At 38.6% G+C, this 27,603-nt stretch overlaps 1 protein-coding gene across 1 annotated transcript in view; it reads left to right on the top strand.

Annotated features, from left to right (window-relative positions):
* The window catches only part of IMPG2 (interphotoreceptor matrix proteoglycan 2), a 95,542-nt gene that overhangs the window by 53,593 nt on the left and 14,346 nt on the right, over positions 1 to 27,603 (top strand). The window contains exons 9-14 of the mRNA XM_078146136.1: positions 3,523 to 3,543; positions 14,206 to 14,450; positions 16,678 to 16,763; positions 21,206 to 21,530; positions 22,732 to 23,966; positions 24,522 to 24,741. Of these exons, the coding sequence (XP_078002262.1) occupies positions 3,523 to 3,543; positions 14,206 to 14,450; positions 16,678 to 16,763; positions 21,206 to 21,530; positions 22,732 to 23,966; positions 24,522 to 24,741 (2,132 nt within the window). The remainder of the gene's footprint in view (positions 1 to 3,522; positions 3,544 to 14,205; positions 14,451 to 16,677; positions 16,764 to 21,205; positions 21,531 to 22,731; positions 23,967 to 24,521; positions 24,742 to 27,603) is intronic.

The raw sequence follows: 27,603 nt of genomic DNA, 5'->3' as shown, positions 1-27,603 counted from the left end.
ACAAAAAGGGCTAGGGAGGCTATATTTTCATGGAAATTTGTAGATCAGATTAAAAGAGCTTTAAACTGAAAATAAGAGGCAAGAGAAAATTGCCCACAGATGCTCACTAAGCCACAGGCCATAGAGAGTAGTAGTTACAAGAATAACAGTGGAGAGTAATTTACAAGAAGTAAAGAAGAGGAAGAGAAGGAATACTATGTTTAGGGCCTCAGACGTCTATTCACAGAAGTAAAGCATATGACAAAGTAACTTGAGATCTTCGTACAAGGAGATTAATTCAGCAGCATAAGTGTCATTAAAATTTGGCATGACATGACTTCCTCCTGGAATATCGATCAGTGGAAGGATATACCTTATTCCAAAAAAGAGAGTGATAAAAGTGTAATGGAGTGGCATTGAATGGAGAGAGAGAGAGAGAGAGAGAGAGAGAGAGAGAGAGAGAGAGAGAGAGAGAGAGAGAAACCTCTCTTTCCAGCTAGGTGGCATGGTGCACTGAGACTGAAGTCAGGAAAACTCATCTTTCTGAGTTCAAATCTGGCCACCTATGTGGCCCTAGGCATGTTACTTAACCCTGTTTGCATCAGTTTCCTCATCTGTAAAATGAGCTGGAGAAGGAAATAGCAAACCACTCCAGTATCTTTGCCAGGAAAACCCCAAATGAAGAGTCAGTCATGACCAGAAACAACTGAACAAACAACAAGAACAAAAAATAGGTTTTATATTTTAAATTACAATAAAACTTAATTTAAAAATGAAAAAAATTTTTGCTCACAGACTGCACTGAAGTAGGCATAGTTTGCTAACCCTTGCTCCAGAGGAATGAGTTTTGTTTTTTGAGCAACAGTGAGAAGTTGCAGAAGGTGTTTTGCTTTGATTTGATGAAGCATTTCTAGTACTATCCATACATGAAATGGGTTGCCATGGGAGGACATGGGCATCCTCTCACTGGAGGCAGAGGGCTTGTCAAGGATTTTGGAGGGAAGCTCCCTATGCAGGGACAGGTTGGATTAATTGACCTCTGAAGTGCCTTCCGACTCTGAGGTTCTGTGATTTAATTAAAAAGGGAAGAATTAGGGGAGCATGGTGACTACTTTCAAGTATTTGAAGGGCTTTCACGTAGAAGAGGGATGAGATTTATTTTAGGTCAGCCAAAGAGCACAGGACTAGGAACGATAGTTTTAATACATTCTACCATTTTCTCAGGAATCAGAACTGTGGTTCCCCCTTTTGAAAATCAGAGCGTTAGCATTAGCCCATCCCCACACATTTTCTATGTGGTGTAAAGAAATCACTGGCTCAGTAATTCTCACAGTAAGAGAATAACTCAAAGGGAATTGTGAATCCTCTCAGTGTAGCATTTTCCCATCTTTACAGGAGTCTCATCAGAAAAGTTGAGAGCTGAGATTTGTTGCATTTTCACCTCCTCTGTCTTTTCAGGGGACATCATGTTTAGTGCGGGGGAATCTGGGCACCCTACACAGGATGAATGCAGCTAATACTAGTCAAAGGACAAATAAGGATCTGGGAATTCTGTGTCCCTAGAGATCTAGCTTGTTTATGGTGTAAATGTTAAAGGAAGAAGAAGCATCATCTCTCAGAACTATTTCGTCCTTGCCAGGCCCTGTCCCCACCCCACCCCACCCTGCTACATCTGACTTGAATCAAATACTCATAGACCAAACAATTTCTCCCTCATTTCTCTTTTGATCAATGCTTTTCAGTCTAAACAAAATGTCCTCCCCTTCCCCAAATCTACAGATTTACAGAGATACACAGATATCCCAATGAAGGGTGACCATTTTCCATCTGTCTCTTTTGTACAAAGTTTGAATCATAGATAAGTAGAAAGGCATTAAAAACCACAAAAATTTATGGAGTTCATTTTATTTTTACATTTCAAATAAATTTGGATTAATGTCTTTTGTTTTTACTTTACCTGCATTTTCTAATACATCCTTTCCCCTCCCTCCACACAGAGGTATGCCTTATAACAGAGAATTAAAAAGAGAAACAAAACACACAAACAAAACTGACCAACATGTCTGAAAAAGTCTGGCATCATCATTCAGCATTGAATTAAACTCAATTTAAGCAGTTTCGGTAGCTTTGTTACTGTTATTCTTTCCATTTAAATTGAAACATTGTGTATATTTTTTCAAGTTTTGCTCACCTTTGCATTGGTGTATATAAGTTTTCCTCTGCTTCTCTGTATTCATCAGTCTTGTTTCTTACAACATCTTATACTCATGGAGCACAACTTGTTTAGCTATTCAGTATTTGATGGGCATCTACTTCGTTTATAATTCTTTGCTACAATGAAAAGTACTGCTACAAATATTTTAATCTATTTGGGGCCTTTATCCTTGGGATATATGCCTAAGGGTGGAATTTGTTGGACAGAAGGCGTGGGTATTTTAGTCACTTTCTTTGTAGAATTTCCAACTGTTTTTGAAAATGGCGTAAGGGGGTGTGTGTGGTGTATTTTGTGCCCATGGAGTTTGTGTGTATCCATAGGACTCTGTCCAGATATGGCTCACAGGGAGGTATGAATGGATATCTCTAGATATCTTCTACCCTTCTCCACAGGAGATTTTGGGGCCAGAGGTGACCACTCTGCTCTCCTCAGAGAGAGGGGGTATAGGGCTAGAATTACATCTATCTTCCCCCTTAAATTTTGTTAGCAGTAGGGGAAATTATTTTTAGTTTTGAGCTGAGCTCCTGATTGATCTTCCTTGATGGGAAAAGAATTCCTCAAGAGACTTGACTCTTTTTCTTTCAAATGCCAGTTCCACAATGAACATATATAGCAAATAGGAAATAAACCCATTTATTCAAGCAGATAGCGGATAGAAATCAGAGAGAGTATGCAGATGAGAATGTATACCAGACAATATACTTCTATTGAGAGTGAAATATCTCAGCTCAACCAAGAAAGAGGATCACCAATCTCATCCAAGGGGAAATTCCCCAGAGTCTATTATGGCGATCTGGGGATAGGAACATAAGGTGCTAGTTCCTCCGTGTGCTGGCTTCTTCCCGCAGTCTATCTCTCCCTTTGGGGACCTGAAGAAAGTCTGGAATCCGGTGTCTTTTCTCTGCAATCCAATGTCTTTTCTCTGCAATCTGTAAGCCAGAAGTCTAGCATCTCTTTTCTTCCAAGCTCTGGCCAGCTCTACCACTCACTCAGGTGTGGAGTATTCAGCAATCAATTCCTATCCAATGAAGAGAGTCTTTTAGCTTACAATGATTAGACTAATTTACAACTCCACCAACAGTTTGTTAGTGTTTCAGTTTTTTTCATAAACCTTCAAGGAATTCATTTTAATGTAGAATATTTTTTTCTTTTCCCTCTGATCAAATTTTCCATACTATAGGAATTTGTCCTTACCTGCTATGCAGATAATGAGTAATACAAATATTTCAAAGAAAATCTGAGACACTGTGCCAAAAATACTTTAATAGATGTTATATGATTATGAAGCTTTCAACTCTGTTTAACATATTTACCTTTTTTTTTTCCAGGTTGCCTCAGGAAAATGTAAGGTAGAGTATCTTTTGGCATCTCTTACACTGTTACTGACTGTTTCAGGAATGAAAGTAGATAGATGAATAAATAAAAGATTTATTTTAAGTGCTTACTATATGCCAAACACCAAGCTAAGTGCTGGAAATACAATCAAGCTACAAGATAGTTCCTACCCTCAAGGAACTTACATTCTACAAAAAGGAGTGGAAACTGAGGGGGAGGGGAAAGAAGAGGGAAAGGACTATGGCAAGGAGGCAAAAAATTCTTGAGAATCAGGAGTGGAGCCTGGAAATTCAAGATTTAAAAAGCAAGTAACTCCGGGTGGAGGAAAGCCTGGTTAAGTTCTTTTGATTCTCCCAAACAGTACTCATAGGTCCCTTCTTGAAAATGCATTCTTTCCAGGGGTGGGGAACCTGAGGTCTCAAGGCCACCTCAAGTGTGGCCCTTTGACTGAATCCAAACTTCACAGAACAATATTCTGTGAATGTATTTGTTCTGTGAAGTTTGGATTCAGTCAAAGGGCTGCTGTGAAGAGTGCTCTAGCTGATGGGTTGCTGGGAGTAGTCTACCTCTTCAAAATGGGATGACTGTAACACACCTACAAACATCAAAATTGTGAGGACACAATCGGTCATTTTGAAAATTTCATCCTGCCAACAGTTTCTAAAGTGGACAGCAGCCATTGTTTCAATAAATTATTACTTTGGATAACTGAAATGATAACATAATAGCCATATGCTTACTTGGTGAACTTTAACTTACCATTTTAATGAAAGTATATATAGTAATGTGTAATTGTAAATATTTCTGTGTAATTTTTCTGAATAATGTAAACACTGCACCCCTCCCCCCCAGCTTTTCACTCGTCAGGATGCAGCACCCCCTAATTAGCTCTGAGAGAGTACTTATAGCAAAGCAACTGCAAATCCTGTCTTTCCCCTTCTCAAACCAGAGGTGCCAGCTGTTCTGGCACTACTAAGAGGCTTCATCTCTCTCAACCTATGCATGGTGCTAAAATGCAGTAATTAAAATAGTAGGAGAGTTCAGCTCTCCTCCAGTCAGGAAGCTGCCAGTCTTTTCTTTAGTCCGTGAAGCAATGATTCTCTTCCAATCAACAACCTTCAATGACAGCAGCTGAAGCCTTCCTGTCGGCTGATTGCTCTGCTGGCATCTTCTTAACTCGTCCTTTTGCTGGGTTCTTTAGAGCTTCTAATGTCTAAATCATCCTTTCTATCAATTGTGATGGAATTTGTTGTTGTTCAGTCGTTTCAGTTGTGTCCAACTCTTCGTGACCCCAAAGTGGGGATTTCTTGGCAAAGATACTGAAATGATTTGCCATTTCTTTCTCTAGCCATGAAACCAATAGTCATTATTTAATCTACTTAGGGTGTCCAAACTTATTCAATTTACTATTTGGAGAGTTTTACCCTCTCAAACTCTAAAAACAGTCACATACAAATGAGATCAGGGATGACAGTGTCTTGTAGCCTAAGTCATTTCACTGTCCTCAAAAAGATTCTCCCAGTTTTCTCTCTGGCCCTCCCAATAATCTGTGCCTGTCACATTTTAACTGGAAAAAAAACTATTCACAGACTGATTTTAAACATTGTTTTTATATGAAAAAAATTATTTTTCTTCCTCTTTCAACCACCAAACTGGTCATATATGAAAGGAACAGCAATTTATGTAATTTATTAGTTAATTTAAATTTTCTTTTGTACAAAAATGTTTTTCTGCCTTTTTCAAAAACGAAACTGCCTATGTATGAAAGGGGCAGTTCCTTTCACGTGTATAAATGTATATAGCAAAAAAAAAAATTTGAAATCGTTGGTGGGGGTAATCTCTTCACTAATGCAGACTATACTCCTTCCATGTCTTAGCCTTCAAAGATTATCTGCAGTCAGAAAAAAAATCAATCACCTGATGGTCACTTTTGAGACCAACCCTATGGTGGACAATGTCTCCATACTTAGCTTAGGATGGTCTTTGTACTACAGACTCATGTTCAATTACTAACCTATTTCTGAAGCTTTCTTAGGTTGGTAAGATCTGTCAAGAATCAGCTAAGGCACGATAGAGAAAGAGCAGGTCTCTGAGTCAGAAGACCTAGATTCAAATCCTTTAGTGGTCTGACACATACTGGCCCTATGACCCTGGGCAAACTACCTAACCTTGTGGTGTCTATATATTGCAGGACTCCTGGGAGAATTGTCTACATAAGCCTCCCAATCACTCCTAGTTCTTAAAAAAAATTTAAAGATCTTCTAGAGCTGATATTCTGCTAGCATTGCCTTTGAGGATCCAGGGTTGTCACCATTCTTTGATGAAATAAATGTTGGAGCAGGATGAGTTGAGGAGGTGATTCACATTCATAGGCAGTCTACTTGCCACAAAAACACAGGGAATGCTTCTTGAAGTAGGATTTATGTAGAACCAATGGCTGATCTATCCTGCTTGAATCAGTAAGTGAAAAATCATTTCCAGGCCTTAGGAGATATACTCTTTGTAGGTAATGTTTTAGAAGAAAGCACTATCAGTATGAGAGAAGAAAGACTCTGGAGTTTTTTCCAAAACAACCTCACCTTTGATTGCCCTTATAATGATGTAACTTCTCATTGGCCTTTTCATCTATATATGTCAATCATCTTTAATTGGGTAATTGAGGTAGAAGGATAATGAAGGCTTCTTTTTGCAACTTGACTCAGAATGAACCCTTCCCCAGCAGATGCCCCAGACAATACTTGTTTATGTGGAGAATAGCAGTTGTTTCAGCTAATTTGGGCAGATGAAAGATAAAGTTGGCTATAGTTAGTATTCTAGTTGCTAAGTGTGTAGTTTGCCAGACTGATATGTTTTTGTTTAGTTGGCTATATTCTGTTTTTCATATACTTCCTTTCATTCTTGGCTGTATCTGGTTTTTACCCCTTCCTGAGCTATGGCAGACCAGCTATCACCTCCCTACTGACATCTTTACTTCCTTTTGCCTTGCCAGAAATCAGTCAGCTCAGGGTTATCACACTTGGACCTTAAAGCTTATTTCTTCCTGACACCTCAAAGTCTTTCTCATTTTGTACTTTCTTAACACAAAATGTGATGAATTATAAGATGGTGCCTAAACATTGTGCTGGAAACAACATATGACCCTGATCAATATGTGTTAACTTGACTTTGACAGGTAAATTGTTAGCAAGAGATAAACAAAATGAACTTCTTTCTTGCCAGTTGTCTCTTAGCTAGACCTTGTTTTGTAGAGGTCAAAAAGAGGTACCTGGAGGGATTCCTAAACTGTGTACCGTTTGGCATCATTTAAAGTAAATCTGCTTGCATTTGCAAATTTCCCCAACCAGAATCTCATTTCTCCAGGGAGTGACCATTTTAGTTTTAGGTATGCACCATGAAATAATAGTGACAGTAACAAAACGATCAAAGTGCATATTCTATGGAATTTCTCATATAGGCCTTTTTAGCTTCAGCTATACAAGTATATTAAAATCATACAATCATACAGATTCTGTAATAGATGCAAAAATGGAGATAATGTTGTTCAACAAATATCAACATCGACCGAGGTAGAAAACAGGGAGGCAGTAGTGCCATGGAGTGTGTTCTGCAAAGACTACAAATGGAAGAAGGATTCCCTATTGATTGTGAAGGCTTTCAAATGCTCTCATTCTACTGATTACATTAAGCCCTGGAACACGACAAAACTTCTTCCATGAAATGTAGTCATTTGAAAGAATTGTTAAGCCATCTACACAAGAAAAAAGTAGACAAAATATGTGTTATGTAGATAATGACATTAATTTGGATGATCAACCCATCAAATTAGTCTGTGTTTTATTTGTTCCTGTGGATAGACAATGAAATAGACCCAGAAATACATAAAAAATTAGGCTAAATGGCTTTGGGAAAATAGAGAATTTTTAATGATCTGCAGTTGCCTGAACTATTAAAATTCTATCTTTTTAGCACCAATATTTCCCTGGTGATTCAGTATTATGGAACATTACATGCTCAGAAGAATAAAAATTATAAGTGATACAAGGGACAATGGAAGGACATATTGAACACAAACAGTGTGTAAATATGGCATGTGCATGAGATATAGCACAGCTCTGAGACAATTACCTGTGAACTGAGTTAAAAAAAACCCATTATCAAGTAATTGTATGACCAGAAAAGAAGGTGGGCACATATGGCAAGAGTGAAGTATAATAAGTCAATAGCACCTGTGTTGCACTACTGCCTGTGAACTATAAAACCAAACCAAACAAATCTCCATCAAAACTTTCAGTATATTGGATAGATCCTTGAAGGAGGATTTGTGAAAAGACATGGATGGATAACAGATTGTCATATGGGAATATCAGTTCAATTCTACATTATTCTATTGAAAGCTTACTAGATGCAAGAAACTTTGCTTACTGCTATGGATTTTTGTTGTTCAGTCATTTTTCAGTCCTGTCCAACTCTTCATGACCCCATTTGGGGCAAAGGTATTGGAATGGTTAGCCATTTCTTTCTCTAGATCATTTTATAGATAATGAAACTGAGGCAAACAGAGTTAAGTGACTTGCCCAGGGTCACACAGGTTAGTAAGTGACTGAAGCTGGATTTGAACTCAGGAAGATGAGTTCCTGAATTCAGGTCCAGTGCTCCATTTACTGTACCACCTGCTTGTCTACTGCTAGGAACACAAAGAAAGAATGAAATAATTCTTGACCTCAAGGATTTTATGCTCTACGGGGGAGGGGAATACAATATTTACACTCATAATTGCAAGATAATTTGAGGAGAGAAAAGAGAACTAATACCTGATAGGCTCAGAAATAGTTTTGTATGGAAGGTGGCATCTGATTTGAGTCTTGAAGGAATCTAAGAATTTTAAGAGTCAGAAATGAGTAGTACATTCAAATCATGGAATAGCTTGAGCAAAAATGAATGAATGAATTAAAAAAGCACTTATTTAGCACTTATTGTGTGCAAATTACTGTATTAAGCACTTGGGATACAACTAGAAAAGCAGGACAGTCTCTGGTCTCAGGGAGGTCATATTTTTAAGGTGGGAGACAATATATCTAGGATATTTCAGCTGAAAGTCAGATGAAAAGACCCAGTGAGGGCCCTTAGTCAATAAGCATTTATAAAACACCTACAGTGTACTAAGCACAGTGCTAAGTGCTGGGGATACAAAGAATGACATAAGACAGTCCCTGACATCAAAAAGCTCACAATCTAATTGGAGAGAGACAAGCAAACAAAAATGCACAAACAAACTAAATAAGAGATGGAAGGCACTAGAATTAAGAGGGATTGGAAAAGGCTTCCTGTAGAAGGAAAGATTTTAGTTGGGAATTGAAGGAGTCCAGGTAAGCCAGGAAGGGCAGATGAAGAGGGAGAACATTCTTGGCATGGGAGACAGAGAAAATGCCTGGAGCAGAGAGATGGAAAACCTTATTTGTGGAACAGCCAGGAAGACAGTGTCACTGGATTGAAAAATATGTGATGGGGAGTAAGGTATAAGACTAGAAAAATGGGGGAAGGAGTAGAATTATGAAGGGATTTGATGTAACAGAAAAGTAGATGGCAATTTATCTTATTTAATGTAATTTCTGCTGACAAAACGACATCTATTTTTCATGTGAATAATTTGATAGTGCTGAGGACTTCGGTGGTGAGAGCTTTCTTCTCTCGAGTAATTTGTATTTAGTTGTGCCTTTTAGGGAAGCAACTGCCAGATTGCCTCTCCGTAAGAATTGATTCCCTGCATGATAGCTGAAAGGTCTTGGCTGGAAACAAAGCCAGTGGTATGGAGAGCAATGATGTTATTCCTGAAACTCTTGGGCTTATGTGATCATTGATGGCAGTTGGTCAATGGTGGGTACTTGTGGTGGCAAAGATGGTGAGGATGGTGTCTATTCTCCCCTCAATAATAGCTACAGGAGATAAACTGGAAGCTGGCTGGATCCCAAGGAGTTAGAGAGGGTGACACTGCTATTCTCAAGGCTCTTGAATTCAGGGCCTTAAAATGTTTTGGGATCTGAAGGGAGTTGGTGGTAGTGGTTTGAATTGTCAGCACGTGCCAACTACAGTCTCTTCCTGAGTGTCCCTTGCTGAATCTGCTAGGAAGATTTGTATGGAATATAGAATGCCCTGTTTAAGAACTAACAATAGGCCAGTTTGGTTGGAATGTGGAGCATGTGAAATGGGATGATGTGAAATTTTTTGAAAGTTGAGGAGGTCATAACAGAGTTCAAAAAGGATTTAAAAATCAGATAAAAGAGATAGAGGAAAAATTGAGAAAAGAAAGTGACACAAGAAAATCATGAAAAAAGATCTTGGCAAAGGAGGCACACACACACACACACACACACACACACACACACACAAAACTGAGGAAAATAACACCTTTAAAAACAGAATAGGCCAAGTGGTAAAAGAGGCAAAAAGATCCATGGAAGAGAAGAATTTCTTAAAAAGCAGAATTGGCAAAATGGAAAAGATGTATAAAAATTCATTGAAGAGAACTCCTTAAAAAGTAGAATAGGCCAAATGCAAAAGAAGGAACAAAAGCTCACAGAAGAAAATGATTCCTTAAAAATTAAAATTGGGCAAATAGAAGAAAGCTAATGATTCCATGAGACATCAAGAAACCATAAAACAAAATCAAAAGAATGAAAAAATAGGAGAAAAATGAGAAAAAACATTGGAAAAACAACTGACTTGGAAAATATATCAAGAAGAGATAATTTAAGACTAATTATTAAGACCTGAAAGCTATGATTTTAAAAAAAAGGCTAGACATCATATTTCAAATAATTATCAAGGAAAATTGGCCTGATATCCTAGAATCAGAATGTAAAATTGAAATTGAAAGAATCCACTGATCACCTCCTAAATTCAAGATCTCAAAATGAAAACTCCCAGGAACACTATAACCAAATTCTAGAGCTCCCAGGCCAAGGAGAAAATATTGCAGGCAGCCAGAAAGAAGCCATTCAAATTTCATGGAGCCACAGTCAGGATAACACAAGATTTAGCAGCTTCTATATTAAAAGAGCTGAAGGTTTGGAATATGATATTCTAGAGGGCAAAGGAGCTAGGATTACAACTGAGATTAACCTACCCTGCAAAATTGAGTATAATCCTTCAAGGTAAAAAAAAAAAAAGAATATGTAATGAAATAGACAAGTATTCCTGATGAAAAAAACCAGATCTGAATAGAAAATCTGACTTTCAAATACAAGACTCAAGAAAAGCATAAGAAGGTAAACAAAAAAGAGAAATCACAAGGATTCAATAAGGTTAAACTGTCTATATTCCTATCTTAAGAACTTTAATCATTATTAGGGCAGTTAGAAGGAGTATACATAGAGGGCATGGGTGTGATGACTATGATAGGATTATATCTTAAAAAATGAAACTTATGGGGTGAGAAAGAGGGATGCACTGAGAGGAGGGAGAAAGAAGAGGTAAAGTGGGGTAAAAGAAGCTGGAAAGAGCTTTTACAGTAGAAAGATGAGGGGAGGCGGCAGACAACACTTGAACCTTGCTCTCATCAGAATTGGCTTAGAGACGGAATAACATTCAAACTCAGCTGAGAATAGAAATCTATCTTACTCTACAGGGAAGTAGGAGGGGAAGAGGCTAAAAGCTGTGGGGAGGGGGGCTGATAGACAGTGGATTGGGAGAGGTGGTGGTCAGTAGCAAAACACTTTTGAGGAGAAACAGGGTGAAAGGAGAAAGAAGGATAAATAGTAGAAAAATAGGATGGAGGGAAATAAATGATAATCATAATTGTGAAAAAAAGTTTCATGGCAAATTTCTCTGATACTGATTTCGTTTCTCAGATATGTAGAGAACTGAGTCAAATTTCTAAGAATACAAGTCATTCCCCAATTGATAAATGGTCAAAGGATATGAACAGGCAGTTTTCAGATAAAGACATCAAATTATAGTCATATAAAATGCTCTAAATTACCATTGATTAGAGAAAGGCAAATTAAAATGACTCTGAGGTACCACCTCACACCTATCAGATTGGTTAATATGACAGAAAAGGAAAATTACAAATGTTGGAGGGGATATAGGAAAATTGAGACACTAAAGCATTGTTGGTGGAGTTGTGAACTGGTCCAACTATTATGTAGAACAATTTGGAACTATCCCCAAAGGGCTATAAAACTGTGCATACCCTTTGACACAGTAGACACTACTAGGTCTGTATCCTAAAGAGATTAAAAAAAGGAAAAGGACCTATATGTACAAAAATATTTGTAGCAGATCTTTTTGTGGTGTCAAAGAATTGGAAATTGAGGGGATGCCTATCAACTGAGGAGTGGCTAAACAGATTGTGGTATGTAACTGTGATGGAATACTATTGTGATATAAGAAATAATACCTAGGAAGCTTTTAGAAAAAGCTGCAGTATTACATGAACTGATTTATTGAGCAAAACCAGGAAAACAGTGTACACAGTAACAGCAATATTATACAGTAATAAACTGTGAGTGACTTAATTATTTTCAGCAATACAAAAATCCAAGACAATTCTGAAGGAAAAATGCTATTCACCTCCTGAAAAAGAACTAATGGAGTCTGAATGCAGATGAAAGTATACTTGTTTTCACTTTCTTTATTTTTCTTTTTTTGTTTGTTTTCTTTCACAACATGACTGATAAGGAAATATGTTTTGCATGACTGCACATGTATAAACTATATCAAATTGCTTGCCTTCTCAATGAAGGGAAATGGGAGGGAGGGAGAGAATTTGGAACTCAAAATTTAAAAAATATCAGTATTAAAAATAGTTTTACATATAACTGGCAACAAATCAAATATTAAAAAAAGTTGGATACATTTTATTAAATGCATGCTTTTGTGTGTGTGAAATATTTTAATCTTATATACAAATGAAATACTTCAAAGCTAGTTGCACAATACGTTTGATTGGCACCTTTAATTTGCTTATCTATGTGAGTTAAGTAAGGCACATATATTTAAGGAACAGTTGTATCCTTAAGGGAATAGCTCTTAAGTGACCTATATGCCTAAGTGAGTGAGACTCATATGTGAGAGGTTCTTTTCCCATCTTTCCTCCTTGGTAACTTTTGCCAATGTAATTTAGTGCTGTAGGCTAGTTTCATCTCTTTAGAAAAGAGGATTATCTTTTAAGCAAGAATCAGCACATTCAGCTGGCAAAATAAGATAGCCTCAGCTGCCTCAATGAAAGCAAAGCAACATATGGATATAGACACAGTCTTCCAGGTCCTTGCTCAATGCTCTTCAGACAAAAGGTTCTTAAATTTCTGAATAGTTGAAGGAATTCTATTATAAAGTAGAGCTTACAACTCAGCATCACAGATTCTTAGAATGTTTGAACACAATTTTGTTAGCATTAATCTGATGTTTTATTCATTTTAATTATAGGCTATTAAAAACTCTTCATTGACAAATGATCTTGGGATGAAGACCTTGTAATTCACAACATGGCAAAAAAACAATGATGTATTTATTGGCTTAGAGACAGTAGATCTCTCTGTCATAGAACCTGGCTCAAGAGCCAGGATGAGTAGAGAAGGGTTGGATTTTCTATTCATTGTTTGATATTAATTATTTTAAAAGTAATTGGTCAACTGTATCAGTGTTACTTTTTCACTAAAGCGACTATTACCTTTATACGGCATGTCACTTAAAGATGGGCAAATGAGAAAATGTAAAGATAACTTGTCTCCTGGTGGGTTTTGGTTTTCTTTTTGTTCCCCCCTCCCCAACCTTCCATGTTCATTTAGCTGTGGCAGCATGAGATATATAGTTATAGTAAGCTATGACAAGTAATTCTTAAAATTTTTTGTTCCATGACTTTCACGTGTTTTATATCCTCCATAAAAAAAAAAGGCAGGGCAGATTTTCATAGTACTGATAAATGGAGAAGAATCAAAACATCTTTCTTTGATTTTATCTTATTGAAGAAGGGAGAGGAGATGAGAAGTTGATACACAGAGAAAGAAAAAAAAGAGTGATTTTAAGAGCTGGGAGACTATAGGATTAGGTATGATATATAGGTATTATACAGGAGGCACAGTATATATGGTGGTAGGGATAAGCCAGAGCACCATAGTGAGAGTGTGGTGGTGGGGGAAAGGTTCTCTTTAGATCACTTCAATTACAGTTTCTGAAGCCTCCTCAGAGCTTCTCCAATTTTTTTGGAGTCAAAATTTCTAGTGTTTTGGGAAACATAGTTAGACCTTGTCAAGCATTGAGTGGACTGCATCAAGGTGTAAGGAGAGGGAATACTTAGTCAGAGGCATGCAGAAGGTCTATATGGCGTTGGGAGTGAAACCTACGTATTTTGTTTCTTTGATAGATTCTAATATTTATTGTCAGAAGGGACATTTTCAATCATCTACTCTGCCTTCTATTTTACAGATTAAAAAACTGAGACCTGGTAGCTTGTCTGAGGTCATATAGATAGTGAGTGGCAGAGCCAGAATTCAAACCCAGATCTCCTGATTGTCAAATTCAGTGTGCCTTCTTTTTTATTATGGCTCAGTGACTGCCTTTCTTTAGGGAATACCACTATTGGCAAGAGGAATGTCCTAGTAACTAATCTCTCCCCTCATGTTAGATGCACATAAGCAGGGCACAAGCTGACTTTTTTTTTTCTTTTTTAACCTCAGTGGCATCGATGTTCACTATGCTGTCACGTTTGACGGTGAGGCTATCAGCAACATTACCTGGGAAATGATTAACCTTCATTCGAACAAAGTAGAAAATCATGGCCTTGTGGAACGTGAGGATAAGCCCACTGCAGTGTATACGGTTAGCCACTTCAGAGACTACATTGCTGAAAGCTTCACCAGGAATTTCTTACTGGGAAACTCTTCCCTGAAGCCAGATCTTGACTCCCTTCAGGTTATCAATGGTAAAGAGGATGATAACTATGACAATCCATGTATATATCATCAGTATCTTTCTCAGGTGCTCTGTAGTTAAAACCTATATCTCCAAAACTTATCATTTGTGAATCTGAGTGTTAGTTATGATAATAATGCAAATTGGGCTTTAGAAATACAAATACCTCCCACAGATTAAAAGTGGGCTACCCATGGGCAAAAAACTTGGAAGTGAAACTTGAAGGGAGTGGAGAGGTATGGGACTAAAGGAAATGAATGATTAGTGAAATAGATAACTTGAGAATTGAAGAGAAGGTAACAGTATGATTTGGAATCTGTGGCCCTGAGGCCGCATGTGGCCTTCTAGGTCCTTGGGTACGGCCTTTTGACTGAGTCCAAGTTTTACAGAACAAATCCTTTTATTAAGGGAGTTTGTTCTGTGAAGTTTGGATTCAGTCAAAGGGCCACACTTGAGGACCTAGAGGGCCACACATGGCCTTGAGGCCGCAGGTTCTCAACCCCTGGGGGATTCAAGGAAAACCAGAGAAACACATTAACTAAGTAAAGGAAAATATTGAAGACAATGTCTTACTGGCTTTTGAGCCCAGGGAAAAATAATAGCTAATAATGGCTAGCACTGAAAATGTTCTTTCACTTTATCCTCATGACAACTAAGTGCTACTATTATCCCCATTTTACAGACAAGCAAATTTAGGTGATCAGCAATTTAAGTGACTTGTCCAAGGTCACACAGCTAATACATGTCTGAGATCAAATTTGAATTTAAGTCCTCCTAACTTCAAGAACAGCACTCTATCCCTCATACTGTTACTTAGAATATAGGAGCATATAGGGCCACCAAGTCTAGGTTCTAGTAACTTAGGAAACAGCAGTTTCAACCTAGAACCAAGAAAGTGAACATAGGACTGGCAGGGAAAGATATACACCTCAGATACTTACTAGTTGTGTTATTCTGGTTAAGTCTTTTAATATCTCTGGACCTCAGTTTCCTCATATGTAAAATAGGTGGGGTGGTGGTAGACTAAATAGCTTCTAGGGTCCCTTCCAACTTTAAATCTATGATCTCATAGGCCATTTATCCCAAATACAATAGAAATTTTGTACAGAGCTATCCCTCCCCCCACCCCAGAATCTTAGGGTAGGAAGGGACCTCTGAGAACATCTACTTCAACCCTTATATGAACAAAAATCTCTTCTGCAACGTAACTGACAAGTGGACAGCTGATTGAGGGGAATCCACTAAGTCAACTAACATTTATTAAGTACCTACTATGTTCCAGACACTATGATTAGAACTGGGGATATAAAGAAAGTCAAAAACAAGCAAGCAAGCAAACAGACAGCAATAGCAATAACAACAACAATAAAACTCAATGAGCCCGCAGTTTAATGGGGGAGACAATATGCAAACAGTTGTGCTGACATAAAATGTATAGAGGGTAAATTGGGGCTGGTCTCAGAGAAGGCCTTAAGATAAAGGAGAAAAGCTTTTTTTTTTTTGTAGAAGGTGGGGCTTTAGCTGAGATTTGAAAGAAGCCAGGAAAGTGAGGAGGTGGAGATGAGGAGAGCTTTCCAGGGACGGGGGATAGCCATTAAAATGCAGTTAGGAGATGGAGTGTTTTATGTGAAGGACAGCAGAGAGGCCAGTGTCACTGGTTCACACACTATGGAGGGCAGAGTAAGGTGTAACAAGACTGGAAAAGTAGAAAGAGGTCAGCTTATCAAGAACTTTAAAAACCAAAGAGAGAATTTTATATTTGATCCTTTAGGAAATGGGGAACTACTGGAATTTCCCAAATAGGGGCTGACAGGGTTAGACCTGCGCTTGGGAAGATCAGTTGGAGAGATGAGGGGAGGGTGGAATTGAGGCAGGGATATCCAAGGAGCAGGCTATAGCAATAGCCCAGATGTGAGGTGACGAGGGCCTGCAGTAGGGTGGTGGGACACTTATGAGAGATGTTATGAAGGTAGAAATGGCAGGACTTGACCACTGATTGGATGTAGGGTGGAGGGGTGTGAGTCAGCACACTACATTTTGGGACAGTTTTAATTTTAAGGGAGTTTACCCTTAGCATTGAGCCCCCAAATCTACCTCTTTGCATCTTTCACCTTTTGCATATAGTTCTACCCTTTGGAGACAAGCAGAATGAATCTTATACCTTTCCCACATGATAGTTCCTCAAATGAATGAAGATGATGTCAACTAGAAATGTTCTTCAATATCTTTTTTCTTAGTGAAAGACGCTTTCTTTCCCGAAATTGAAGATCCACTTTGGAATGTTGAAAACCCAAGCCTTCTGGTGTCTCCACCCCTGATTCTTGTAAGTATTCTTTCTGCACCATCTATGTACCTGGGCCCCCTACTTGTGTCCCAACCTTCTTAGTCTAGTACTCTAGGACAACCCTTGGGACTGCATGAAGTTTGCCTTACCATGTGGTGAGAAATACTGATTCACGTTTGCTTGCCAATATTTTTCCTGTTGTGCCCTCTGAGCATTTCTGCAAGAGCTCCTCACCAAGTTTTCCTAGTCATAACAATAGATTATTGTTTCCTCTGTTGTTTTACTTCACTATTTTGTAGCTCTTACATCTCACTTAAATTTTGCTGTTGTCTGATTTTCAGGAATGAAAGGTGTGACACCCCCTTGCATCATGGTTCTCATGGCTAAGTTCTTATTCCCAAGGATGCAATTCTGTATAACGTGTGCTTTTTCCTCTCTTTTACCTTCAATACGTGAGGGTATGTGTTTAGATGTGTGTGTGTGTGTGTGTGTGTGTGTGTGTGTGTGTGTATGTGTGTGTGTGTATGTATGTGTGAGCACGCGCGTGCATGCATGCACGCATGTACTCCATCTACAATTATGTTGTCAAGAGTTTCCTGGAGGCTAAACTGAATTTGTTTTCTTAAACTAGAAAGTTAGATTATTGTTCTAGCATGCAAGAATATTCACTTACAAAGAATTATTGAACAAAACATTTATTGAGCACTTACTATGTATAAAGCACCAGGGATACAAATAAAAAATCAGACAGTCCCTGCTCTCAAGGAACTCGTATTTTAATGAGGAGAGACAACACATATGGAAAGTTTCAGCTCTAAGTCAGATGGAAGGTCCTGTGGTCCTTAGGGCTCAGTCAAAGCAGAGGGTAATTCCTCTTCTTTAATATCACTTCCACTGATAGAATGATATCAGTTTCTGCTGTTGAGCCATTTGGCACTGGACTGGAAGCATTGCTATTCCAATGGTTCTTGGATTCAGGGTCCTGGGTTATCTCCATCAGCATCTGAGGGAAGATGATGGTTAAGGTGGTGGTGGTTTGACCCGCTTGGCTTTCGAGATAGAGAGTGATAGGAATCCAGAGCTCCTTTGGCATTGGTACTGATCCAACTCATCCATAGGAATCGCCCCCCCCCAGACAATGGCTGGGGGGACTGGATGAAAGAAGGACTGGTGATCTAAGGGCTGCCACCGCCACCCCCACCCCCAGTGAGCCTGCACTTACCCACTTATTGGTACACCTAGGCAGCAGCTGGTGCTGGTGGCGATGAGGACAGGGGGCCCCTTCTTTGGCATGATTTCTCCCCTCAGGGATGGCTGTGACATGGTTGGGCTGCGCTTTACAAAGGGAAACAAAGGTTAAGAGCATTCATATAAGGGGATATAATGCCTCTTTTCTCTGCCTCTGCTAGTCATGCGAAAACCTCTGGCTTTCTCTGACTAGAGAAGTGTTATGGTCTGGTGACATTTCAAAGTCATGAGGTGGGGTTTTAGTTCTCTTGCGGTGAGCCTTTTGCATTCTAAGTGGTGATAACTGGATCAATGGCAGAATGAGACATATGAAGGGGTGTATGACTAGTTGGGGGCAAAAAAGAGAAAACTGTGAATCCTGTAGAATGTATCTCCCTTCCGAGGGCAGGCTTTGCTTAACATTTCGTCTTTGTTTATTCAATTCCTACCTTGTAAATATTAAGAGGATGCTTAACAAATGCTTGTGTATCAATCAGACTGAGGAAATGGTCATTTAAAGATTTTTCTCTTTCCCCAACAAAATGTCTGGAGGTATTTACCTTGTTATATTTCAGTACTTGAAGGAGCCAGAATTCCAGGAGTTGGGGTAGTCTTTTCAATGTATATTACAACCCATTCATCTCTTAGTAGATGTTTTCATGAGTTGCTGTGGCCCCAACATTAACTGCCAAACTTATAGTGATAAACTTCTTCAAACTTAGGTCCTTGAATGATAGACACAGAGTCACATCCACCCCACAATAAGGCACCAGAGGAATGGTGTAATATTGACCGTGTTATTTTATTTTATTTTGAAAATCGTTACTTCAATTTTTATTCCATAAATAACACCAGTGAAATTTAGATTCAATTTTAATTTTTATAGAAAAAGCTTTCTATTTTTAATTTTTTTTTATATTATGGAAGACTGCATGTTGGGAATATTGGATTTGACATCTCACTGGCACCATATGTTGGAAAATAATTTGTTAATGCATTCTCTAGCATTAGCAAGATTTTTAGATGGCATTAGCAAATGTGAAACTGACCAATATAATATTAAACTTGCTAATATAGTGCATTGAAGGAAGAAGTTTTGAGTTGAATTTGTTACCGTAGGAACATCTATCCATAAACTAAATGATGAGGTGCAGCTCTTGGCAAGTATTTATTCACCTTTCCCAATGCATAGGAAGAGCTCTTTGCCACCAGTGAATGACTTTCATTCTTTCAAAAATAAAGGCACAATTGGCTATTTTATTATTTTATTCTGCCTGTTTGTTAATATTTCTTGTATTATATTAATTAGATGGTTACTGTTTAATTTGTTGTTGGTGTCAAGCTATTTAGTTAATGGACATTTAGAATAATAAGCATAAAAATGTGAGAGGGGAAACATTTACTACTTGGAGAGGCTTGCTTTCATTGAGGACTTAATAATTTTCCTAGTATAGGAGTCATTTCATAACTTGCATTCAGTAAATTTTTCAGGAGTAAGTATTTACAGTGGTAACAACATAAGCTACCTACAAGGCAAAAATATGAGGATTAAAACCTACAGATGTAAAAATATACCTAATATAACTGGTGGGTGGATAGGTAAATAGTTTAATGGAAAAGAAATGTCCTATTTTTTTTTTTAGAAGAAATATACATTCATGGTATCATGGTGTATTTTCATTATATTAATACCCACTTCAGTTGTGATGTAAAAAAAAGGCACTAGATTTGGAGTCAAAAGAGCTGGATTTGAATCTGGCTCTGTCACTTACTGGCTAAGAGGGCCTGGGCAGATCATTTATTCTATTTATGCCTTAGTGTCCTCGTCTTTAAAGTGAAGCTAATAATATTTGGAACCAATTTCAGAGGTAAGCAAGGCGGGCTCTTAGGGCACAACATGAATGGATACAGAAAAAATATATTATGTGTATATCTATCTATTTATCTATATATATTTAATAACTGTACATATTTTTAATGCTGAAAAAATATGATCCTCCATGGGGTAAAGGAATTTGTTTTTAATAAGCAAAGGTGCACATGACAGCAATTACTCTATTTCTGTTGGACAGGAAAATGCAGGAGATTCATTTTTCAAATCTGGTTTTGAGTGCACAAATGCCTTGTCAAATTTTGATTATTGTGGGTCTCAACTGACATGGTGTATAGAAAACACTGGAATTTTAAAGTTCTGTATAAATTTAAGCTATTGTAGTATAGTTATTATCATCACATGTTTACAGGTTACCCACCTTGTGTCCTTGACACATTTGTTTTCCATTAAAAAATTTGAATAGGTTTATTCTTTCCAATTCTGTGAAGGGAAAATGGAGAGAAAATGAAGAGGGCCTCTAAACTTTTTTCCTCCTTTTTGTCAACAGAAAACCTCTTCTTCTTTTGTCTGGGCTCACACACACACACACACACACACCACTTATAGGAAGGTGGACTTTTTTTTTATAAGGACATACTTTCTTATGTGTCTTAAGAATACTTAATGCATTTTTTGGTAGTTAAAAGAAAAAATTGGTTAGTGAACAAAATGTGTGAATATGTACATACATACGTGCTCACATACATGTATATATGTGTATGCATATGTAGATACAGAATATATATTTACATATATATATGTAAGAAAGAAACATGCACAAATTTAGAGACATTTCCACTCTAAATATTCATGTGGACTATTTGTACCCGACCTGTGGTAGAGACTTCCAAGCCTGTATTGGTCTGATCAGCCACAGTAGGATATACTGTACCTTAATTCTAGCATAGTGATGTCATTTTGGTCCTCTTTGAGAACAAAGGGCAACAATCATAATGAACAATATTAAGATAAATGATGTCAGTAAAATGATCAGTTCTTATGTGATGGTAGCATTGTGCAATGGAAAGAATTATAAATAGAGTAGAATCCTAGAATATTTGAGCTAAAAGGAACCTTAGGAATTGTCTAGCCTAATCTCCTTATTTCAAAAGAAAGGAAACCCAGTAACTACCTCTCAAGATGATGCAGTTTTGCTAATCTGTCTCCCTTGCTGTGATTATATGCTTAGGTCTTTAACTGTAGCTCACCATAAGCACAAAATTGCAGTTCAGTAGACTTTATTTCAACAACATATCGAAACTATCTTTATAATGAAAAAAATTCAGGAAGGAAAGGAAATTTAATTAGGCAGGCATCCCTTTCACTCTTCCTCCTGTGTTTATTTTCTCTAAGATATGATTCAGCCTTTTTTTCCCCTCAGGATAATACCCTTCAAGCTGAATGGCCCTCAGCAGATGAATCAACTGCCAGGAGTAGTTCACCACTTGATTTCACCAAACCAGGTTTCATCTCTGGGGCTCTTTCATCCACTGGCAGTGAGCTCTGGTCAAAATCAGAAAGCCCTCCAGCAGATTTAGTGTCTCCATCAAAATTACCCCTTCCCTCGAAGGTGGGTTCCACTTCTCCCCCAGATGTTTTAGAGGGTAGCAGCCTCACTCTTCATTCTGTCACCCCAGCAGTGCCTCAGACTGGCTTGCCTGTGGCTCCTAAGGAATGGACTTCTGGACCTGATTTATTAGAGGATGGTGAGTAATTGTATCATTGCACTTTCTTCCAAACTGTATTAGTAATTCTGCCTTGCAGGAGGAGCAGGAAGCAGCAGTGGAAAGAGGCAGAGGAAAGCATTCTTTGAGGAAAAGTGGCATGTGAAGGGCAGTATGGAAAGAGAGAGAAACCTATGAAAGGGGGACAGAAATTAAATTAACTTGGTGAGAATGGAGGCTTTGATTAGAGGGCAGGTAGGTGGCACAGTATATAGAGCACTGGGCTTGGAATCAGGAAGACATTTTCTTGAGTTTAAATCTGGCCTCAGACACTTACTGGCTGTGTGACTCTGGGTAAGTCACTTAGCCCTGTTTGTCTCAGTTTCCTCATCTGTAAAGTGAGCTGGAGAAGGAAATGACAAACTACTCGAGTATCTTTGCCAAGGAAATTGCAAAATGGAGTCACGAAGAGTGACTGAACTGAACAACAACACAGCAAAAGGGGCATACTACTACTAAGTGTCAGAGGGGTCTTCCTGACCCTAAGACTAGCATTGTGCCACAGGATGAATTGGAGGTGGAGAAACTAGAAGTAGGGAGATACTAACAAGGAATCTATTGTGATAATCCAGGCATCAACTTATTAGAGAATGGGGCTAGATTTAGGATTGTAGGAGATAGAGAAATCAAAAGGAAAAACTAGGTTTGAGGGAAATTGTGGGGAAAGAATCAGCTTAGCAGTGATAGTGTAGCAGTGAGCAAGAGGAGGATGACAAAGAGAAATAAAAAAAAATGGTTCAAGATTTTCGAATTTGAGGACTCAGAAGATAAGTGGGTGCCAGTGACAGGAATAGAGAAATTGGGAATCGGTGAACTGAGCCACTCAGTGACAGGTAAAATTTCTTGGGGAATTTTCCTTCTAAATTCCTATTCAGATTCAATTTCTTTCTGGTCAGTCTGCTTTTCAGCACCCCTCTGTTTTTATGGGGTAATAGAGCACGCATTTGAAGATAAATTGCTTTAACAGTGAACAAGCTCTGGTCATCCCCCTCAGGGAGAATCAGGTTATATTCACAAGCACCATTGTTCCTCTTGTTGGCTGCCAAACTTAGCAAAGTCCAAGCCAGCCACTGACCCTGATAACTTGATGAGAAAAACATGATGGCCAGCCATTCTCAGAGAACTAGGAATAGAATGCAGAAATTAAACATAAGCTACAATTAATGGAAAACTTCATTTTTAGGACTACCAAGTATGGAAGAGCCAGAAGGTTTTTCTTCTTTCAATCTATTGACTTCAAATCCACCCTCTCATCTCGTGCCAACGCCATCTATAGATAACTCTGAGTTGCCTTTGACTTCTTTATCAACTTTGACCTCTCCGTCCATATTGGATTCTCTTGCCATAGAAATTGCTACACCTTTTGACTTGGATCATTTGGTTTCCCCAGACAAGGATCAATTAGAAGTGAGCATTTTTCAGCCAGAAATATACCCTGAAAGTAGACCCTTATTTGAAGACCAGTCAGGTTCAGGATCTGGGCAAGAGCTGCTTACTTGGCCATGGAGCAAACCTTCATTGCATCATGGCACTGAACCTCCTTCTGAATCCTGGCTTGAAAATGAGGAATCACTTTTGCCAATTGAGGGCAAAGAGAAGAAGGTAGATAGAATCACAGCTGATAAAGCAGGGGGGCTTTTTGATGAGTCTGAAGCTGCCCTTAGAGCTAATGGTTCCATCTTTGGAGTTACCACAACTCAATCTGTCCCTGTGTATCTCTCAATGCACACATCACAGGCAACCTCCACTGATCATTATTTTGTTCACAAACAACCCTCCCTATCAGAATCTACAATCGCCTCTTCTTCTACTGATAGACTAGACAAGATAGAATCCTCCAAAGAACAGAAGCCAAGTGAAATTTTAGAGTCATCTAACACAGAACTATCTGATATAGACATTTCAACAGGAAAGTCAGTCATGGGACCTTTGTGGACTAGGCTTTCCACCCTAGATGTAATTCAGTCAACAACTTCCTCCCTAGGGAGACCAGCCCAAGACACAATGGCAAGTACAGCAAAGAATATTGTCACCCTCCTGTCTAGAGTCTCCATTTCTGAGTCCACCAAGTCGTCTCCAACCCTCAGCTCCACGAACCTGGAGGATGATGTGATTATGGATGTACAGGACATTTCACTGGAACTGGACCAAGTGGGCACAAGATACTACCAACCTGCACTCAACCAAGAAGACAGTAGCATTGTTGGTAGCCACATGGAAATATCTACTAATTTGCCCTCCACTGAGAGAGCTGATGTCGTTTGGCCCACACAGAGAGCCTATCCAAATTACTCCCAGACAACAGGCCCTCTGGTGGTCTTCTTTAGCCTGCGGGTGATGAACATGCTGTTTTCAGAGGACCTGTTTAATAAAAACTCTCCTGAGTATAAAGCGCTAGAACAAAGATTCTTAGAACTGGTAAGACTGTAAGTAAAATATAATGTGTGGGCACACATAAATACACAAAACATACATATTTTCACCTAGAAATAAGGAACTTTTGTTGTTGTCAGTCCTTATCCATCATCTACAGATAACATTTCAAGTTGAGGGTGGGGGAAAATGATTAGACAGGTGGCTGCCTGGGGAACTAATCTAAGAAAAGTATATGTTTGGCACAGGTGTGGCAAGTGGAGCTAGTGATCTAAGGCCTTCACCCCAGGAACTGTAGGTTTGAAATAGGCTTATTTTTTTTGAAAGTGGTATTTAAAGTGGTGAGATCAATCCCCAGGAATAACAATGCCTTTAATATCGTTATATTTAAATTTGATTCCTTAGTATGAGCCAAGGGAGGTCAGAATATACCAAGATTATTTTACAAGCTGTAGTATTCTTGAGTACCAGATATCTTTTGGAGAAGTGCTGCAGCATTTGAGCAGCTGATTAATGTTGGGAATGTCATTGGGGAAAAATGGCGGGGGCATGTGTAAGTTTCCTGTTCATAAACTTGTTCTTATTTCTCATGAATGGTAGCTAGTTCCCTATCTTCAATCAAATCTCACTGGATTCCAGAATCTGGAAATCCTGAACTTCAGAAATGGCAGCATCGTGGTGAACAGCCGGGTGAAGTTTGCTAAACCCGTACCTCACAATGTCAACAATGCTGTGTATACAATTCTGGAAGACTTCTGCAACACTGCCTACCAAACCATGAACCTAGCCATTGATAAATATTCCCTGGATGTAGAATCAGGTAATGATTCTGATTGTGAGGCTTTCAGACAATGAAATAGTGACTTGTATGCCTTAGTTTCTTTATATGATGGGTTTTATTGGCTGCTGGGTAGCACAGTAGATAGAACCTTGGGCCTAGAGTCAGAAAGACCCAAATTCAAATTCAACCTCAAACACTTGCCAGTTGTGTGACCCTAGACAATTCATCTAACCTCTGTCTATCTCATTTTCTTCAGCTGTAAGGTGGGGATAGCAAGAGTGCCTATGTCATAGGTTGTTTTAAGGATCAAATGAGATATTTGTAGAGTGCTTAGCACAGCGCCTGGTACATAGTATGCACTATATAAATGCTTATTTTCCCTTTCCTTAATGATGGTTTTTGTTTTTATATCATGGCCATTTCTGGAGATGTCTCCATACCAATCAGTGGGACCTCCATTGTACAAAGAAAAACAGTCAAACAAAAATCATGACTCCATCTGACAGCAGTATACACAACATTCCACAGTGATATTCCCTTGCCTGTCTTCCTCATCTCTTTCTAATTTGTCCAGCACAGGCTATACCACCAGTGGAATAGTCTATATTGGATGCATTGAGTAAATTTAGTACTTGGACACATAGCTTCTTCTTGGAAACCAATGGCTCTCTCGTGTCCATAGAAGTTGATGTACTTCTCATGGATAAAGAAGCAAGGAAATGAGTACTTATTAGTGTCAACTACATGCCAGGCACTGTGCTAAATGCTTTACAAATATTGTCTCATTTGACCCTCACAATAACCCTGGGAAGTAGGCTCTGTTATAATCCCATTTTACAGTTGAGGAAGCACAGGCAAACAGAGGTTAAGTGATTTTCCCAAGGCTACACAATTAGTAAGTGTCTGAGGTAGGATTTGAACTCAGGTCTTCCCAACTCCAGTTCTAGGGCTCTATTCACTGAGCCATCTAGCTCTGGTGGATAATGATAATCTCCTTACTACTTAACTTCCTGTGAATGTGTGAAATGAAGAGTTCACTTTCAGTTCAACTAGCATTAATTAATTGCCTCCCCTGTGCCACACATCATGCTAATAAGTACTAGAAATATAAAAACAAGTGACAGAATCCTTGGCTTTCATGTTATTTACATGTTACATGTTAGCTTGCATGTTACTGGGGGAAACAGCATGTGCATATGTAAGTGCATGCAAAATAAAAACAAAATCCATACCAGGCAGGTAAATACAAAGTATTTCAGAAGGAAATCCACCAGCACCTGGAGGGATCGGGAAAGGTTTCAGAAAGGTGGTACTTGATCTGGATCTCAAAGGAACTGAAGAGTTCAAGGAGGTAGATGTGAAAGGTGAGTGTATTCCAGGCATGCAGGGCATCTAATGCAGAGTCAGAGGCTGAAGATGGAGTACAATGTGTGAAGAACAGAAAAAAAGCCAGTGTGGTTGGAATGTAGAGTATGGGAAGGGGATTAATGTGCAATGAGGTCAGAGAGATAGACTGGGGCTAGGTGGTGAAGGGCTTTAAAAATCAGAGTTTATATTTTAACCTGGAAGCAGTAATCTCCCGCCTCTGGAGCTGTTTGAGCAGGGAAGTAACATGGTCAGATCTATGCTTAAGGAAAATCACTTTGGTAGCTATTTGAAGGATAATTTAAAACAGGGAGAGACCAAGCAGGAGGCCATTGCAATAATCCAAGCTATTGGACCTGAACTAAGGTATTGGCTTACATTCTACTGGGGGAAAACATGTATGTAGAAAATAGAATATGAAATATATACAAAGAATGTATTTAAATATATACATACATATATGAAATATTTATAAAGTACGTATTACCAGAGGATAAACACTAGTGATTGGGAGAATCAGGATAGGCTTCCTGTAGGGTATTGCACCTGAGCTGAACTATGAAGGATGCTAGTGATTGTATGAGGCAGAGGTGAAGATGCAATGGCTGCCCAGTATTCCATATAAACTGTATAAGTGCTTACTTCGAATGCCCTCTCCAGAGAGGTTGAGCATAAAAAAGGGTCATAAAAACATGATCCAAGCTAATCATTGCATTGTTATTTTTAAGGATAACTTAAAGTTAGTTGCCATTACCCACTGATGATAGAATATGAGTCAAGTCTGAACACATGGATACAGAAAATGATATTGGCTCCTAGAATTTCATCCATCATCCCAATCCTACCCCTTTCACACTGCCATCCTCTACATCAAAAGAGACCATGGGTTTGGGTGGGAATATGGAGGATTGGCCAGGCTAGAATTATTTGTTCTATTTTAAAAACTTCATGTTTTCAGCTTCATTCAAGGTAATTATGGAGAAGGTTTTGTTGTTTGCCTTAGAAGGAAGCAGATGGCCTCTGGCACCAGGAAAGACCAATCCATTACCCATTAAAAGCAGAGGAAATGACCTAGCCCATCTCCCACTTTCAAGTCAAATGTGTTCATCTCCGATTTTTCATTCTCTTCAATCCCCCAGGGCCATCCTGCCCTTTCATTATCAACAGATGACCTCATTTCCTACTTTATTAATAAGATGGAGGCCATTTGATAGGAATAGTCTTAGCTTCCTTCCTTTCCATATCACATTTCTCTACTTTCTGTTTTTTATGAGGAAGACTTTTCCCTTCTCCTTATAAGACTTCTCTGTCTACATCCTTAAGGTTATTGCTGCCCATATCCTCCAGGAGTTTGATCCTTCAGTTATCCCCTTTCTCTCAAATCTTTAATATCTCCTTTTCTGTGGATTTTTTCCCCTCTGTTGAGAAACATGCTCTAATATTTAGAGCTGAAAGGGGTTTTAGAAATCACCTCATCCAACCTCTTCATTTTATAGATGTAGAAATGGAGGCCCAAGGAAGTTAAGTGATTTCCCC

Source organism: Phascolarctos cinereus, unplaced genomic scaffold, assembly GCF_003287225.1.
Source record: "Phascolarctos cinereus isolate Bilbo 61053 unplaced genomic scaffold, phaCin_HiC Scaffold_726;HRSCAF=1367, whole genome shotgun sequence".
NCBI classification, from domain to species: domain Eukaryota; kingdom Metazoa; phylum Chordata; class Mammalia; order Diprotodontia; family Phascolarctidae; genus Phascolarctos; species Phascolarctos cinereus.
The sequence above is the reverse complement of the archived record's forward strand: the minus strand, read 5'-3'. Positions and strand labels throughout refer to the sequence as shown.